The 14771-nt window shown below is 46.6% G+C and overlaps 1 protein-coding gene and 1 pseudogene across 12 annotated transcripts in view; one reads left to right on the top strand and one right to left on the bottom strand.

Moving 5' to 3' along the window:
• Positions 1-13174, top strand: part of Ninl (ninein-like) — a 74893-nt gene extending 61719 nt beyond the window's left edge. For 9 of the 12 annotated variants that reach the window (XM_030252239.1, XM_030252241.1, XM_030252240.1 and 6 more), the window contains 7 exons: positions 2505-2609; positions 3043-3112; positions 6863-7021; positions 7727-7840; positions 9972-10139; positions 10633-10746; positions 12254-13006. In XM_030252239.1, coding sequence (XP_030108099.1) covers positions 2505-2609; positions 3043-3112; positions 6863-7021; positions 7727-7840; positions 9972-10139; positions 10633-10746; positions 12254-12445 — 922 coding nt within the window. In that variant the 3' untranslated portion in view covers positions 12446-13006. Of the gene's footprint in view, positions 1-2504; positions 2610-3042; positions 3113-6862; positions 7022-7726; positions 7841-9971; positions 10140-10632; positions 10747-12253 lie in introns of all 12 variants that reach the window. The other 3 variants (NM_207204.2, XM_006500411.3, XM_006500406.3) reach the window with 1 other exon arrangement.
• A 228-nt stretch (positions 13175-13402) lies between these two features.
• On the bottom strand, positions 13403-14728 carry Gm14143 (annotated as a pseudogene).
• Positions 14729-14771: the final 43 nt, after the last annotated feature.

Genomic DNA, 14771 nt, shown 5'->3' with positions numbered 1-14771 from the left:
ACTAATGCGGGAATGGAATATTAATGTATGGGTTAGAGAGAACGCCAGACTCCAGGAGTGAGTTTCTGTGAAACTCTTTTGCCTCATGAGTAGCTTTCAAGCCTCTCGGCTTGTCAAACTGACTCAACCAGAGTGCGTGGCAGTGTCCCAGGATTGTGGGTGGTCACATGTGAATAATAAAATCATTCCACTAAAAGGTCAACTGCTGCTTACTGGGGGATAGCATGCAGTTGCTTACATGCTGGGGGACAATGTGGGGTTTGGGTATGGCACGGTGACATACCATGTGCTTAGCTTGTATGAGGCCCTGTGTTCTATCCCCCTGGGTCTAAAAAGAAAAAATAAAGTGGAATTTCAGACATACAAATATCACTTTATAAACAGCTTAAGAACACAGACATGGGGCTGGAGAGATGGCTCAGCAGTTAGGAGTACTGACTGCTCTTCCAAAGGTCCTGAGTTCAAATCCCAGCAACCACATGGTGGCTCACAACCATCTGTAATGGGATCTGATTCCCTCTTCTGGTGTGTCTGCAGAGAGCAATGGTATACTCATACACAAATCTTAAAAAATAAAAATAAAAACACACAGACATGGCTTTTACTCCTGCTTTTCTCGCTTGCCTCTTGCCCCCTTGCTCCCCTCCCCATTTTCTTACCCCCTCTCCACGTGGTCATGGCTGGCCTCTACTCTCTCCTTCTCTCTGCCTTTCTCTGCCTCTGCTACTCTCTTAACTCCCCTCCCCATGCCCTAAGTAAACTCTATATTATACTTAAAAAAACAAACGCAGACATGATTTCCTTTCAGCAGGAGCTGCCATCTTCATGTAATTCACGAAAATGAAAACCCAGTTTGTGTGTGTTGGGGGCAGGGTGGCAATGTATGTTCTCTAGGCCTTCAGAAAGCACAGGGCTGTTCCTTTGGCCACATTTATAGGAATCTCTGTGCAGGGCAATATTGTAGGCATCAAAGGTGCTGTTCAAAAAGGAATACTGCATAGATACTAGCATGGCTGAGCAAGAAGAATCTGCGGTGTTACCCAGCATGCTGCTGGCACTGCTGGAAACAAGCAAGTGAAGAGTGAGATTCATCAAGTGCACTAGTGTGCACTTTGAGTACATTAGTCAACGCATAAGAGCTGAACACTGCTGAGCAGTGGTGGCGCACGCCTTTAATCCCAGCACTCGGGAGGCAGAGGCAGGCAGATTTCTGAGTTTGAGGCCAGCCTGGTCTAGAGTGAGTTGCAGGACAGGGAGCCTGGTCTGGCTGAAGTGCCTGAAGTGCCCGCCTGCTCCATCTGAGAAGCTTGCTTTGTGGAAACAAAAAGCGCCTGAGCTCCTGGAGCCCATCCCCTGGGAATCCATGGTTGGGCATGGGGACAGCATGATGATGACCTCATGCATATGTTGTCCTTTAACCCCATCAGCCCTCATTTAGCACACTATACAGACAGGCAGTAGGTCATTCTTTTATTTGCTGGCATTCTCCTGTGTAGAATTACAGGAAGGGGTTGGGGGGGTGGGGAAGAAATAGAGGGAGAGGGAGGGATGACAGCCAAGAGAGTCAAAAGGTTTTCTTAATAAAATAGAAGCGTGTTTCTCCCTTACATATTTAAAGCAAACAAAACAAATCCCAAACACAATTGACGGGCTAGAAGCCTAGCACCCTCCAGGCCTACCTACATGGTACCCGAAGGGCTCTGCGTTGCCTGCAGTCATCCATAGGTGTGTCTCTATACCTTTGCCTCTTAAGCATGTGTCTCTGTGGTATAGAGTATCCTCCGCAGTACCCTGACTTCTGACTGTCCCAGTGTCTGAAGTTCCAGGAGATGTGATTATGAGTCAGTTTGTTGTTTCTGAGGCCATCCCCAGTGACCTTCTTACCTGTCTGTTGATCGGTGTATGTTCACATTAACTTGAGGTTGACCTCAAGGACTCTTCAGAGCCTTGGTACAGGATGCTTTGCTGTGTTCCCTTTGCAGAAAAGTGGAGCACCATCCACCTGAGACTGCCTGGGCCTCTCTATGTCCCAGCTGTGTGGGTACCCACGTTATAGCTTCTCTGCCCTGCTGCTGGTAGGCCTGACATAGATCCTGTGCCCTGGGCTAGCCTAGTTTTCTGAGGAGTAGTGCTCACAGATTCAGTTCAGCTTCCAGGGTTTTTGTTTTGTTTGATTTGGGGCCCTTGGAGTATGGCTTCTGTGAAGATGGTACACACTGCGTGTGACTTGGCTCTTCACAGGCTCTAGGTGTCTACAGAGTCCAGGTGCTGAGTGTATGTAGGGGTTGTGGGTGTGGTTTGAAAGGCCTGTTCTTTGGGGAGTACAAACCAGAGCTTGCTCTCCCTGGAGACAGGGAATACCTTGGGCTTGCCTCCTCCAGGGCAGGGATGCAGCCTGTACAGTTTTCAGCATCCCCAGCTATGAGCTGTGAGCTATGAGCTGTGAGGGTGTGTTCAGCTTGCCCCTTTCAGGCCTCAATTGACTTCTTCAACTTTGACCACAGGGCTGAGTTACAAAGGCTTTCTGAAGAAAACCTCGTGTTAAAAAGTGATCTGGGGAAGATTCAGCTGGAACTGGAAACTTCAGAGAGCAAGAATGAAGTGCAGAGGTAAGGTGGGCCTCACAGTTCCCCAGACATGTGTACTGCAGCCTGTTGGTACTCTAGAATGAGTGTAGGAGGGGCAGCCTGATAGTGGGGGACTGTCAGTGGACAGGCTTGAGGGTTCCAGCCACCCTCTGTGGGTTAGCAGCCCCGAGATTTCTGCCCCCTCGGAGCTAACACAGAGTTGTAATGTATGTATAAGTTGCCACATGACTGGCATCTCATGGCTCAGGACATGGCATTGGACACTCGTGCAGACGTGCTCCATGCAGTGCTTGAGGTCTGGGGCTGCCAGGGTTTAGAGGGGAGCAAAGCCTGGTGACGGCCCTCTGTACTTCTAGCCAACCTTTACTCCTGACATCTGCAGGTCAGTGAGTCAGAGCTGGTGACATGGTAGCCCAGGCTATGAAGTGATGTTTCTAATCTGCTTCTTCAACAGGCAGGAAATTGAGGTCTTAAAGAGAGACAAGGAGCAGGCCTGCTGTGACCTGGAAGAGCTCAGCACACAGGTTGGGTCCTAACTGGCATGAGTTACCACCTCCCTTGCTTTAGTGTCTTGAAGTAATTTCTCTCTAATGAAAGGAGACAAGAGGATCTTTTTTCTGTAAGATCCGGTTGCAGCCAACCGCAGCTCTCCTCATCAGGGCCCTGGTGAGGAACTGTAGGCTCCTCCCTTCCAAAACTGTCATTTCAGAGTATAATGTAAGTAGAACTATAAAGATGGAGCCTTTGGGCTTGGCTTTTGTCACACATCACCATTCCCTGAGGAGTTTGGGGGAGTCTCTGTGTAGCAACAGTTTCTCATTATTGTTGAATGTCCTGTGTGCTTTTCTATGTCGTACTATGACACTCTGCTCTTAAATATGTCAGCAGATCTCTCCCCAACACTCGCAGCGTCCACTGTAATGCTAAAGAGACTTAACTGTGCTAGTTCATGTCCATCGTACCATAGTCACATTGCTTCCGTGATCCAAAACTTTCACAGTAAGCAGCTGATAGATTTCATGTAACTGTCAGGGTCTTTGTTTGTTTGGTTTGTTTTGGCATAAGCTAGCCACTTTGCCTTGTTTGTAGAGTGAAGGGGTTAGAGAATGAGCCTAGCACATCTCTGGTGACATCCCTTGATCAGCACCATCAGAGATGTAGCTGAGAAGACTGGATAGCTGGGGTGATCAGTGCTATTCCTAATGTGTCTGTGGGCATGGTGCTTCCCTGTGGGTCCCATTGTGGGGCTCATGGTGCTTCTCTGTGGAGCCAGGTTCTTGGAAATGTCCTAGGCAGCACCCTACTGAAAGTCAGCACCCAAGAGGCTCAGGTGTACAGTGCTCCCTGTGGATCCCATTGAGACTCATGAAAGCACAGGTGGCCCTCTCACGAGGCACATGTCCAGTCACGTGGCAGACAAGAACTCAGGGACACTGCTGGGGATAGATATGGAAGTGTGGTCTTCTGCAGTCATTCATTAGCTCTGTTGACCCCATGACACTGGCTTTTGGAAGAAACTGTCTCACAGGTCGTCCCTGTTCTACATCTAATGCCTGCTTCCTCAGGGAGCCGTGCTGTTTGGTCTTATGTTACTTTGGTCTGTGTGACTTGAAGATCAGAAGAAATTTGAACAAAAGGGTTGGTTAGACCCAGTAGAATCATCTTTGACATGAATATCCCTTTATTTTTATATGAACCCAGGAGGCAAATTCTACAAAGAAAGCTAAAGATTTAACTTAGAAATTTGGATGGTAGTTGCCTTATTCCCAGATGTTGCTGGCATCTGTAGGGCTCTAAGACCCTGTCTAGGCACCTTCCAGGGAGCGTACAACCCGAGTCACCAGGAAGCATCAGATAAACTCCAAATGACTAACTAGTAAAGGGGCTGGGGTTCTACTTGTCAGAAATGCCAGCAGTAAGAAGCCATGGCAACACCCTAGATTCAAGGATGATTCAGCATCATAGGAGGCACCAGGTTATTATTTGCTGGGGAAAAGGCTGAAAACTGTCACTGGGCAGAGGTCAAAACTGGGATTTGTGAGCCACCAGGGCTGCTGTCCTGAAGCAGAACCTAGAGTGGTGACAACGATGTGAGGAGTGTTCCTGTCCTCAGGAAACACCATGGGACTAGGCAAGGACATGTGTGCATCTGTGTGCATGTGAATATGTGTGCAGTCATACACGGTGCTTGTTGGCAAGAGTGGCATACCAGTCGGTGAAGATGCCATCATGGGTGCCTGGTTGAAAGGGTGAGCTTATTCTTTAGACTGCTCTGAGTTCAGTGTTATTTACAGAGACTTTAAATACTATCCTAGGAGAGGAATATTTCATTCCTGTTAATGAAATCAGAGCTTTCCTGGGAGACAATGTGAGTGTATATCAATACTGAAAGTGACTTTAAGTTTTGCCAAAGAACATACTGTTGGAGCAAGACATTCTCATACTAGCCTGCCAGCAGCTATGTGCTAACCTCAGTCTGAGATTATACAGAAGGGAGGAGTGACATGAATTACTGAGAACTCGAGAACAATGTGGAAACATGCTAACGGCATGGACCACAGCTGAAGCAGATCCTAGGTTCCATCATGTGTTTAATTGGCATGATGTTTTGTGGATCCCTAGAGAGGTGTTTGTGACCAGCAGTCCTACAAGTATATCATAGGTTACACTGACTCCAAACTGATGCTGTGGAAACAGAAGTGTTTTGTATGATGGTAATCTGTTTTGTTTTGTTTTGTTTTGTTTTGTTTTGTTTTGTTTTGTTAAAAACAGCCCTCCTATTAAAACAAACAATAGTTCCTAATAATCTGAGTGGTTAGGTTTTCCATGGTGAAAAAATGATGTAGGGCCAACTTGTGAGCTGCCATTCTGTACTGTGCTTGTACCTACACCTTTCACCCTTTCATCCATTCTCTCTGTAGGACAGTGGTTGTTAGGGCAAGCAAGATGCACAACTTGAAGACACTCCCTCCTCCTTCTGAAAGCTGCATTTGTGTATTTAGTAACTGGTAGGGACCCTTTTAAAAGATTCTCATACCTTAAGTTCATTCAAACTTTTTTTCCGGACTACTCTGGTTTGCATTGTATATGCACGTGGGTGGTACATTCACCTATGCAGGTATGTATGAAGAGTATCTTTCTCAACCACTTTTACATCTTAATTTTTGAGACAAGGTCTCTCACTGAACCTGGTGCTTGTTGTTTTGGCTAGAGTGGCCAGTAAGCCTGTAGGATGGTCCCACCTTCATCCCCAGTGCTGGGCTACAGATGCACACTGTTGCCGAGCTTCAAGCTAGTGCTGAGGATCCAAACTTAGGTGCTTAGATTTACACTGCAAAGACCTCACCCCAAATGAGCCATTTCCTCAGCCATATTTAGATTATTTTTAAATTGCTTAATATATTTTTAAAATAACCTTGGAGGGAATGATAAAGTCTAGAAGGCATCAGAAGGGTAGTCTGGTGGCTGTAGCACATAACAGCCTCTGGAGGGCTGGGTTGTCTCATCTTACAGGACAGACTGGAGTTTCTAGTTCTTAGCTCTGCTGGCCACTGACTGAGCTGGATCTTCCCCTGCGCTCTGTGTACAGCCTCTGCTCACTTGTCAGGCTTCTTTGATAACTCAAAATGTCTCCAGGAGTTGCAGGATGCACACAGCAAGTAAAGTCTCACCTGGTTGGAGAATTCTGGAATGATGTGAATGAAGCTGACATTTAGAAGCATTTTCTTAAACGAGTGTTTGACCTCCATATTCATATCCTTATTTCTCCGGTAAATATATAAAGACAGCATAGAGGCTGGCTGGCTGTTCAAGCCTTGGTAATCTTCCTCTGGCAACACCTCACAATCCGTAATTATTTCCCTTTAGCTTCAGTTGTACCAATGGCCTGGGTGCATCAGGCATAGCCGAGAAGACTGAGAGGGAGAACTTGAACTACTTTGATCAGTGTTTCTTTCTCCTGGAGGCTTGGGAGTTAGAGACTACACGTGTTTCTGTTCATAGTGATCTGTGACGTGTGAATTTCTGCTCATGCTCAAAAAAAAAGTTCTTCAGACAAAAATGATGTTTAGGAACGAAGCAGCTACAGGGAAAGATTCCCAGAAACCTTCTAGGTCCTGGATACATCCTGCTCTTTAGACTCAACTTCTTGTATATATTTATGGTACATTTCTCCTTTGGAGCTGAAGCTAAGGAAAGGTTTTCCTACTTTAGTTAAATCATTAATAAATTCATAACATGTACATAAAAATGTGTTTGAACTCTTTTTGCTATAGACTCAAAAGTACAAGGATGAAATGTCACAGCTCAACTGCAGGGTCCTTCAGCTGGAAGGAGAGCCTTCTGGTCTCCATACACAGAAGGAAGAGAACCACGGTGCTATCCAGGTGTTAATGAAGAAGCTGGAGGAGGCAGGGTGCCGGGAGGAGCAGCAGGTCAGGGGCTAGGCTGTCCCACAAACCTTGGTGGGTGGGTGGGTGGAAGGAGGGCCCACTGGGTAGTGGAGGCTGAGCAGTTAGGTGAGTACCCCCAAAAGTGAAATAAAGGGCAATTCTTCGAGAAATGGACCCGCCTGGACAGCTCTGGCAAAGCCACCGGGATGTAGAAAGGGGAGCTAATTGTGTCCCTGCAGTTCTCAGGAGAGTAAGTGGTAGGGTTCTCCAGCTTTCTAAAGTAAAATAAAGAGCAAGAGCCGAAGAACGTCCCTGTACATTGGCTTTATAATTTTGCTTGTGAAGGCTGCTTCTAAATGCATTATGGATTTATCTGGAAGTATTTTTATTGATGTCCTGTTTATAATAGGAAAACAGGACCAGAATCAATTTGAACATCAGCAGTAGGTGAACGAGTAGATGATGGTGCAGCCATTAGATACCGAGTTCTCAAATAACAGTGTTTGGGAATGATCCAGGTTCCTTAAGGAAGGCAGCACTGCAGGACACTATATGCTCTCTGATATGCGTTCACATTAGATGTGCACCTTATAGAAGAGGGGAAAGAAATTAAGTGTGGTCCTTCGGCTCGCAGGGTCATGGGAGATCATTTATCTTGTTTTTTCGTGTCTGTAACTTTCTGGTTTGTTTCTGTGTCAGGCTCTGCTTATAATTGTGAAAGTGTTTTTGTTTTGTTTTTATAAACAGGGTGATCAAATCCAAAACCTGAAAATTGAACTTGAACGTGTGAATGAGGAATGCCAGTACTTAAGACTGTCACAGGCAGAGCTGACAGAAAGCCTTGAAGAAAGTCGAAGCCAGGTGGGTTGGTTAAGATGGCTTGGGGCACTTGGTCCAATTCTGGGACATGAGAAATATCAACAGTGGGCTGACAGTTTCCATGACTCATCCAGACCCAAAATGTTACTATGCCAACCAAATGCTTCACAGCTGACCAGGAACTCATCAGGCTCAGACATATCCCTACTCCATTCATTGTTAACATGGACAGATCAGCTTTGCCACAGACAGGATCTCTTTTTTTTTTTTTTTTTTTTTTTTTGATTTTTTTTTTAATTTTATTTTATTTTTATTAGGTATTTTCCTCATTTACATTTTCAATGCTATCCCAAAAGTCCGCCATACCCACCCCCCCAATCCACTACCCACCCACTCCCATGTTTTGGCCCTGGGGTTCCCCTGTACTGGGGCATATACAGTTTGCAAGTCCAATGGGCCTCTCTTTGCAGTGATGGCCGACTAGGCCATCTTTTGATACCTATGCAGCTAGAGTCAAGAGCTCCTGGGTATTGGTTAGTTCATAATGTTGTTCCAACTATAGGGTTGCAGTTCCCTTTAGCTCCTTAGGTAATTTCTCTAGCTCCTCCATTGGGGGCCGTGTGACCCATCAAATAGCTGACTGACTGTGATCATCCACTTCTGTGTTTGCTAGGCCCCGGCATAGTCTCACAAGAGAGAGCTATATCTGGGTCCTTTCAGCAAAATCTTGCTAGTGTATGCAATGGTGTCAGCGTTTGGGAGCTGATTATGGGATGGATCCCTGCATATGGCAATCACTAGATGGTCCATCCTTTCATCACAGCTCCAAATTTTGTCTCTGTAACTCCTTCAATGGGTGTTTAGTTTCCATTTCTAAGAAGGGGCAAAGTGTCCACACTTTGGTCTTCGTTCTTCTTGAATTTCATGCGTTTGGCAAGTTGTATCTTATATCTTGGGTATCCTAAGTTTCTGGGCTAATATCCACTTATCAGTGAGTACATATTGTGCGAGTTCCTTTGTGATTGGGTTACCTCACTCAGGATGATGCCCTCCAGGTCCATCCATTTGCCTAGGAATTTCATAAATTCATTTTTTTAATAGCTGAGTAGTATTCCATTGTGTAAATGTACCACATTTTCTGTATCCATTCCTCTGTTGAGGGGCATCTGGGTTCTTTCCAGCATCTGGCTATTATAAATAAGGCTGCTATGAACATAGTGGAGCATGTGTCCTTCTTACTGGTTGGGGCATCTTCTGGATATATGCCCAGAAGAGGTATTGCTGGATCTTCCGGTAGTACTATGTCCAATTTTCTGAGGAACCGCCAGACTGATTTCCAGAGTGGTTGTACAAGCTTGCAATCCCACCAACAATGGAAGAGTGTTCCTCTTTCTCCACATCCTCGCCAGCATCTGCTGTCACCTGAATTTTTGATCTTAGCCATTCTGACTGGAGTGAAGTGGAATCTCAGGGTTGTTTTGATTTGCATTTCAGACAGGATCTCTTAAGGAGCTAGTTAGACTCTGGTGTCTCAGAGGTTAGACTGTGCCAGCCTGGTCTTTTAAGCTGCCAAGAGTGTTCTATTTCAGATGAAGCATCCAGCATCAAATTCATTGAACTTGTGTTTGTCTTAACTTTAATTGCTTGCTTGAAGGAGTTGGCCAAGTTATGCCTAGTTTAATAGCAATGACAGCTTGTAAGCCATGCTGAGCTCTGTGGCTCTGGTCCTCTGGGTTTAGAACCTTATACTGCACTCAATTCCATGCCTGTCCCCAAACTCAACTCCTGTGTATTAATCATACTCTAGGACTTAAGCTATAGGTCTCAGAACTATGAATTCCCCCATGTAAGAAAACCAGGTAGGGCTCACAAGGCTTATACCTCTCTCTGGTCACATGAAGTAGGCTTTGATGGGCAGTGAACGAAACAGAACCCGATCCAGCAGCAAGGACCAGAGCTATTGCTCTGAGGGTTCCAAACACAGTCTTTCCCTACCACATTCTGTGGAGACACAGTGTCTAAGGACTGCTGTACATACACAGGCAGGTCCCACAACACAGGGAGTGGGCCCTTGTGCTCTCTCTTTAGAGTGACCTAAACAGAGAATATAACACTATCACTATATCTGGTAACGACTCTGAATTTTCAGTCATGCCAAAAATTGTCCTTATAGCTCTACAGTGTCCAGCTGAGGCTGGAGGCAGCACAGTCCCAGCATGGCCGGATTGTCCAGCGCCTGCAGGAACAGATGAGTCAGTTGGTTCCCGGAGCTCGTGTAGCCGAACTGCAGCACCTGCTCAACGTCAAGGAAGAGGAAGCCAGGAGACTGAGTGCACAGCAGGTGAGAGGGGATGTGCCACTCCAGGCTGGCTGCTGCGAGAGGGCACTGGAGGAAAGGAAGCTGTACCAGAAGCACGGACATCTAAAGATGCTGAGGATAGATCAGGGTCACGGTGAGCTCTCTCATGGTTGAAGAGTAGGAAGCCAGGCAACCCCATAAGCCCCTCCAGACAGAGACCATAGCTGTTTCTAAACTCATTCTGATTTAGGTCATACCTTCATAGTCAGCCATCAGTGGGGATCATTGGTAAAGGGTGAAAGATACCAATATGGGATACCACCATTTGGTATTGATCGTTTACTATTAAGATTCTGTGGATAGAAAGGTGGTTCCTTCAGAGCCTATGAAAACATCATTTATATCTGCACAGGTAGCAGATCATCTATGCCATGCTCAGATTTCTGCATTTAGCCATTTTTCACTTAAAAAACAAAACAAAACAAAACAGGGCACTGTTTATGAGTGCAAAAACTGTTGTGTCCCCTCTGTCCAGGAAGAATACAGGCAGCAACTGAAGGCCAGGGAGGACCAGGTGGAGGATGCCGAGGCTCGGTTACGCAACGTGGAGTGGCTGCTACAGGAGAAGGTGGAGGAGCTTCGAAAACAGGTACGTGCAGCCTCTTTCCCTTTCTCTACAGACTCTTCTCCCCACTGAATATCCAGTGCAGGGATCATTCAGAACTACAGGCAGAAAGTGCACACATTTTCCTTAGTAATTACTAATCCAGGGAGATGCGCTTCTCAGTGCAGGCCATACTACAGTTGTACGTCACGTCAGAGCTGGGCTGCCATTCTCAGGATGGACACTGTTTATTCATCCTTTGGCTTGTCAGCCATCAGGTGCCCTTCTCTAGACCAGGACATGTTCTTTGTGAAGGCCGCCTCAAGGATCTCACTTTAGAGGCAGACACAGAAACCTTCGACAGTCAGTACAGGTAGGGTAGTTGAGTCTTACATGCAGGAGAAATTCACTTGAACTGGAGCCCAGGAAAGAGGCAGAAGTCTTTCACTGTGCCAGTCTTCCTGGATGAGGCTTGTGCTGAGGGACCTCATGACTAGAACTGTGCATGTCACATTCTAGTCCTGCACTACCCCTCCCTTTATAGTCTCGCGTGGCTGAGGGGTGAGCTCAAGCGCCTGGTATTTCTGATGTGACTTGGTATATACACAGGTAAGTAACACTGTCAGTTGGCTCCTCCTCACGGCTTTACTTGAGGATACAGGAAACAGCTCCTTTTCTTGACACTTAACATCTAAAACAGTAATTCCAGTCAAGGCTCTTGGTTTATATCATAGAGCCATCCTGAAAGGCACATCCTGAAAGCTGCTACTCAATGATAAAGTAAGCCAGGGCTGGCCCAGCCTGTTCTCACTTCAACTCCAACAAATCTGTGACCCACAGCTCTTCCCAAGCACGTGCCAGCCACAGGGCTTTTGTATATATCTTCCCTCTGCTTACAGTGCTCATGCCCAGCTTTGACTGGCTTCTTTGCTTCACTCATATCTGTCCTTAGAGAGCCCCTCTCTGTTCATCCCACCCACAATGGCAACCACTCTGGTTCCTTTGCATGTCAGTTTCCATCTGCCTCCATCATTAGTGTGTTCTGTCACAGCAGTGGTGTGCCAGAGTGGGCACAATGAGAGTGTCCATGTCCTCCATATGGCCTCATGGAATCCAGTGCTCAAAGCTCTGTGCCTGTGTGTCCTGAAAAAGGACACAGCAAGGGCTACCGCCTGGAGTAGTCTTGTTGACATCACTAAAACCTGTCCAGCCTCCCTGTACATGGTAACTGACTCAGTCTGTCCAGTGTGGCATCACCAAGGCAGAATAACAGACATGAACCAGGTATTCTAGAGACTTGAAGGTTTCATTGTTTCACACTGTAGGCTTTTCATTTCATGGCAAAGATGATCATAAAATTGTCTTAAGTTTTCTCCATAGTTCTGCAGATTCTCACTTTCCTGCCTTGTATCAGAGAAGAGAAATTATTGTACCCAGTATGTGTGCCAGACCTCAAAAATACCAAGGGTAGGGCTGGAGTAGAGGATGAAGGCAGGCTGGTCTATCAGCCCACAGCAGTTCACAGGAAAATGTGGCTCTCTCCCCTGTCTAGTTTGAGAAGAATACCAGATCTGATCTGCTGCTTAAGGAACTGTATGTGGAAAATGCCCACCTCATGAAAGCTGTTCAGCTCACAGAAGAGAAGCAGCGAGGAGCCGAGAAGAAAAACTGTGTCTTGGAAGAAAAAGTTAGAGCTCTCAACAAGCTGATCAGTAAGATGGCACCAGCATCACTTTCCGTGTAGAGGCTGCTTTTCTTGGAGTTCATGTGAAGGAATGTCTTTTTAAATAATGCTACTCTGATGCCATAATTTTCTATGGCTCACTAGCTACACTTCCTAGACATGAGGACTGATTCCTGTTCACACAACAAATATTCAGTGAATGTCTACTATGTGCCAGGTTCTGGGGAAGCAGGCAGGGTACAGTCACTTTTGGCCAAGGGTCTTGGGTAACATCCTGGGTTGAAGTTGCCAAGCTTCATCTTACTGAAAAAGACTCAGACCCTCAGCAAAGAACAATGGAGAGAAAGTAGGTGAGTACTTTGAGTGTTGGGCTTTGGGCCAAAAATGCAGACTCAGGTTTTAGGTGTCTTACCACATGGCTGCCCTGTGCAGGCTGTCATCAGAGTTCTCCATGTGGGTCAATACCTGCACCCCCAGGAAGAGGGCATTCCCCAGCAGGCCTCTGCAGATCCTGCGGGTGGGAGGAAAGACGGCATCAGAGGTGGTGGCTCAGGGATAGCAGTGTTCGTTGCGAGTGCAATCTCATTACAAAAAAAAAAACAAAAAACAAAAAACAAAAAACAAAAATGTTGTCACACTGGAAATTGTACATTTTTTTAAAGAAAAGGTATAGTTTTATAACTGAGATGTACCTAAATTATGACCATTTGGTTTATGAATATTCTACTGTGACATGAAAAGTTCCTGTATTTTCAAAAACTTTTCTATTAAAATTGATTTAACTCATAAGTTTTTTAAAGTTTTAAATTATTTCACACATGAATCACTGTCGGGCTAGAAAGAAGGTTCAGTGGACAAAGTGCTTGCTCTCCAAGCATCAGGTCAGAGTTTGGATCCCCTTGACAGGTGTAGTGGTACATGCATTTAAACCAGTGGTTCTCAACCTGTGGGTTGCAACCCCTTTAGGGTTGCACATCAGATATCCTGCATATCAGATATTGCATTATGATTTTTTTAAGGGTAAATGTGGCTTTTATTTCCTGTCAGGGAAAGAAGTAAAAGTGTGGCTTTCCCAGGTAACCCACCCTAAAGAAAGGTGGGTGTGCTCCGGAGGCTGGGGCTAGGATTGCTAGATCATTCTGACAGACTCCTCTGTGTCCACTCGCTGGAGCTCCATGCAGGGAGGCTGTGACTGAGAGTCATTCCCCTGCAGTAGCAGCTCTGTAGACAGAGGCACAAGGAGGTATGCGCTGGTGTTCACAAAATGGAAGGCAGAGCTGGTGCCCTGAGTGAGGAGCAGGACTGGGTGGCCGACCCACACCCAGTGTCTGCCTGGTACAAAGCCTGACTGCTGTGGCGGCTCTCCTCCCAGGGCCCTGGGGGCCCCAGAAGCATCATTGCGTCCTATGGCTGGTCCCTTAAATGCCCATCTCAAACTGTGACTCTTCACCGCCTGCCGGCTTATCTTCTGGGCTGCTGGGCAGGTAGCTCTGACTGGCTTGCTTGGGAGGCTCATCGCTGGTAGGGCTAGTGACCCCAGGAATGGCTGGCAGGTCCTTTGGGAGGTGTTTTGGCCACAGGTGAGTTCCGACACTCCCATCAGGAATTTCCGGTCATAGATGATCCTGGTTCCTGCTGGGGTGGTGCTGAAGAGCGTGCAGCCTGGGGTGGTGCTGTAGTCCCCGGGGCGGGAGCTGTACGCCATCGCTGAGGGCTAAGCGGCGAGTGAAGATGGCCCGGCTAGGAGTCTGGCTGCAGCTGCTGCCCGCCGACATGTCTCCTGCACGCCGCCCACGACCCTCCAGCAACCCCAAGGCACCTCGGCCCAGCCCTTCTCGTACCCGGCCCGCCCCTTCCGCCGCATTATGATTCTTAACAGTAGTAAGATTACAATTAGACATGGCTATAATAATTTTATGTTGGAATCACCACAACATGAGAAACCGCAGCATTAGGATGGTTAAGAGAACCACGGCTTCAATTCCATCACTCAGGAATCAGAGGCAGGGGGATCTCTGAGTTTGAGGCTGGCTTGGTCTACATAGCAAATTCCAAGATAGCCAGAGCTGCCTAGTAAGACCCTGTCTTGAAAAAAACAAAAACCACAAACCAGAAAACCAACAGGGATTCCTTACTCCAATCAGCTCTTCACTCCAGAAGGGAGCACTTTTAAAACTTAAGGTCTAGTTTTACCAACCAGTAAAATAGTAAGTCTCATTATAGTTTGTGTTATACCAGTAGAAGCTTTGCCAAAACTAAAGAGTAAAGACAGTGGTGGTGGCTCATGCCTTTAATCCCAGGGTTTGGGAAGCAGAAGTAGGCACCAGCCTGGTCTATGGAGCAAGTTCCAGGACAGCCAGGACTATACAGACAAACCCTGACTAAA

The sequence above is a fragment of the Mus musculus genome, chromosome 2, assembly GCF_000001635.26.
Source record: "Mus musculus strain C57BL/6J chromosome 2, GRCm38.p6 C57BL/6J".
NCBI classification, from domain to species: Eukaryota; Metazoa; Chordata; class Mammalia; order Rodentia; family Muridae; genus Mus; species Mus musculus.
This window is presented reverse-complemented; position numbering and strand designations above follow the sequence as displayed.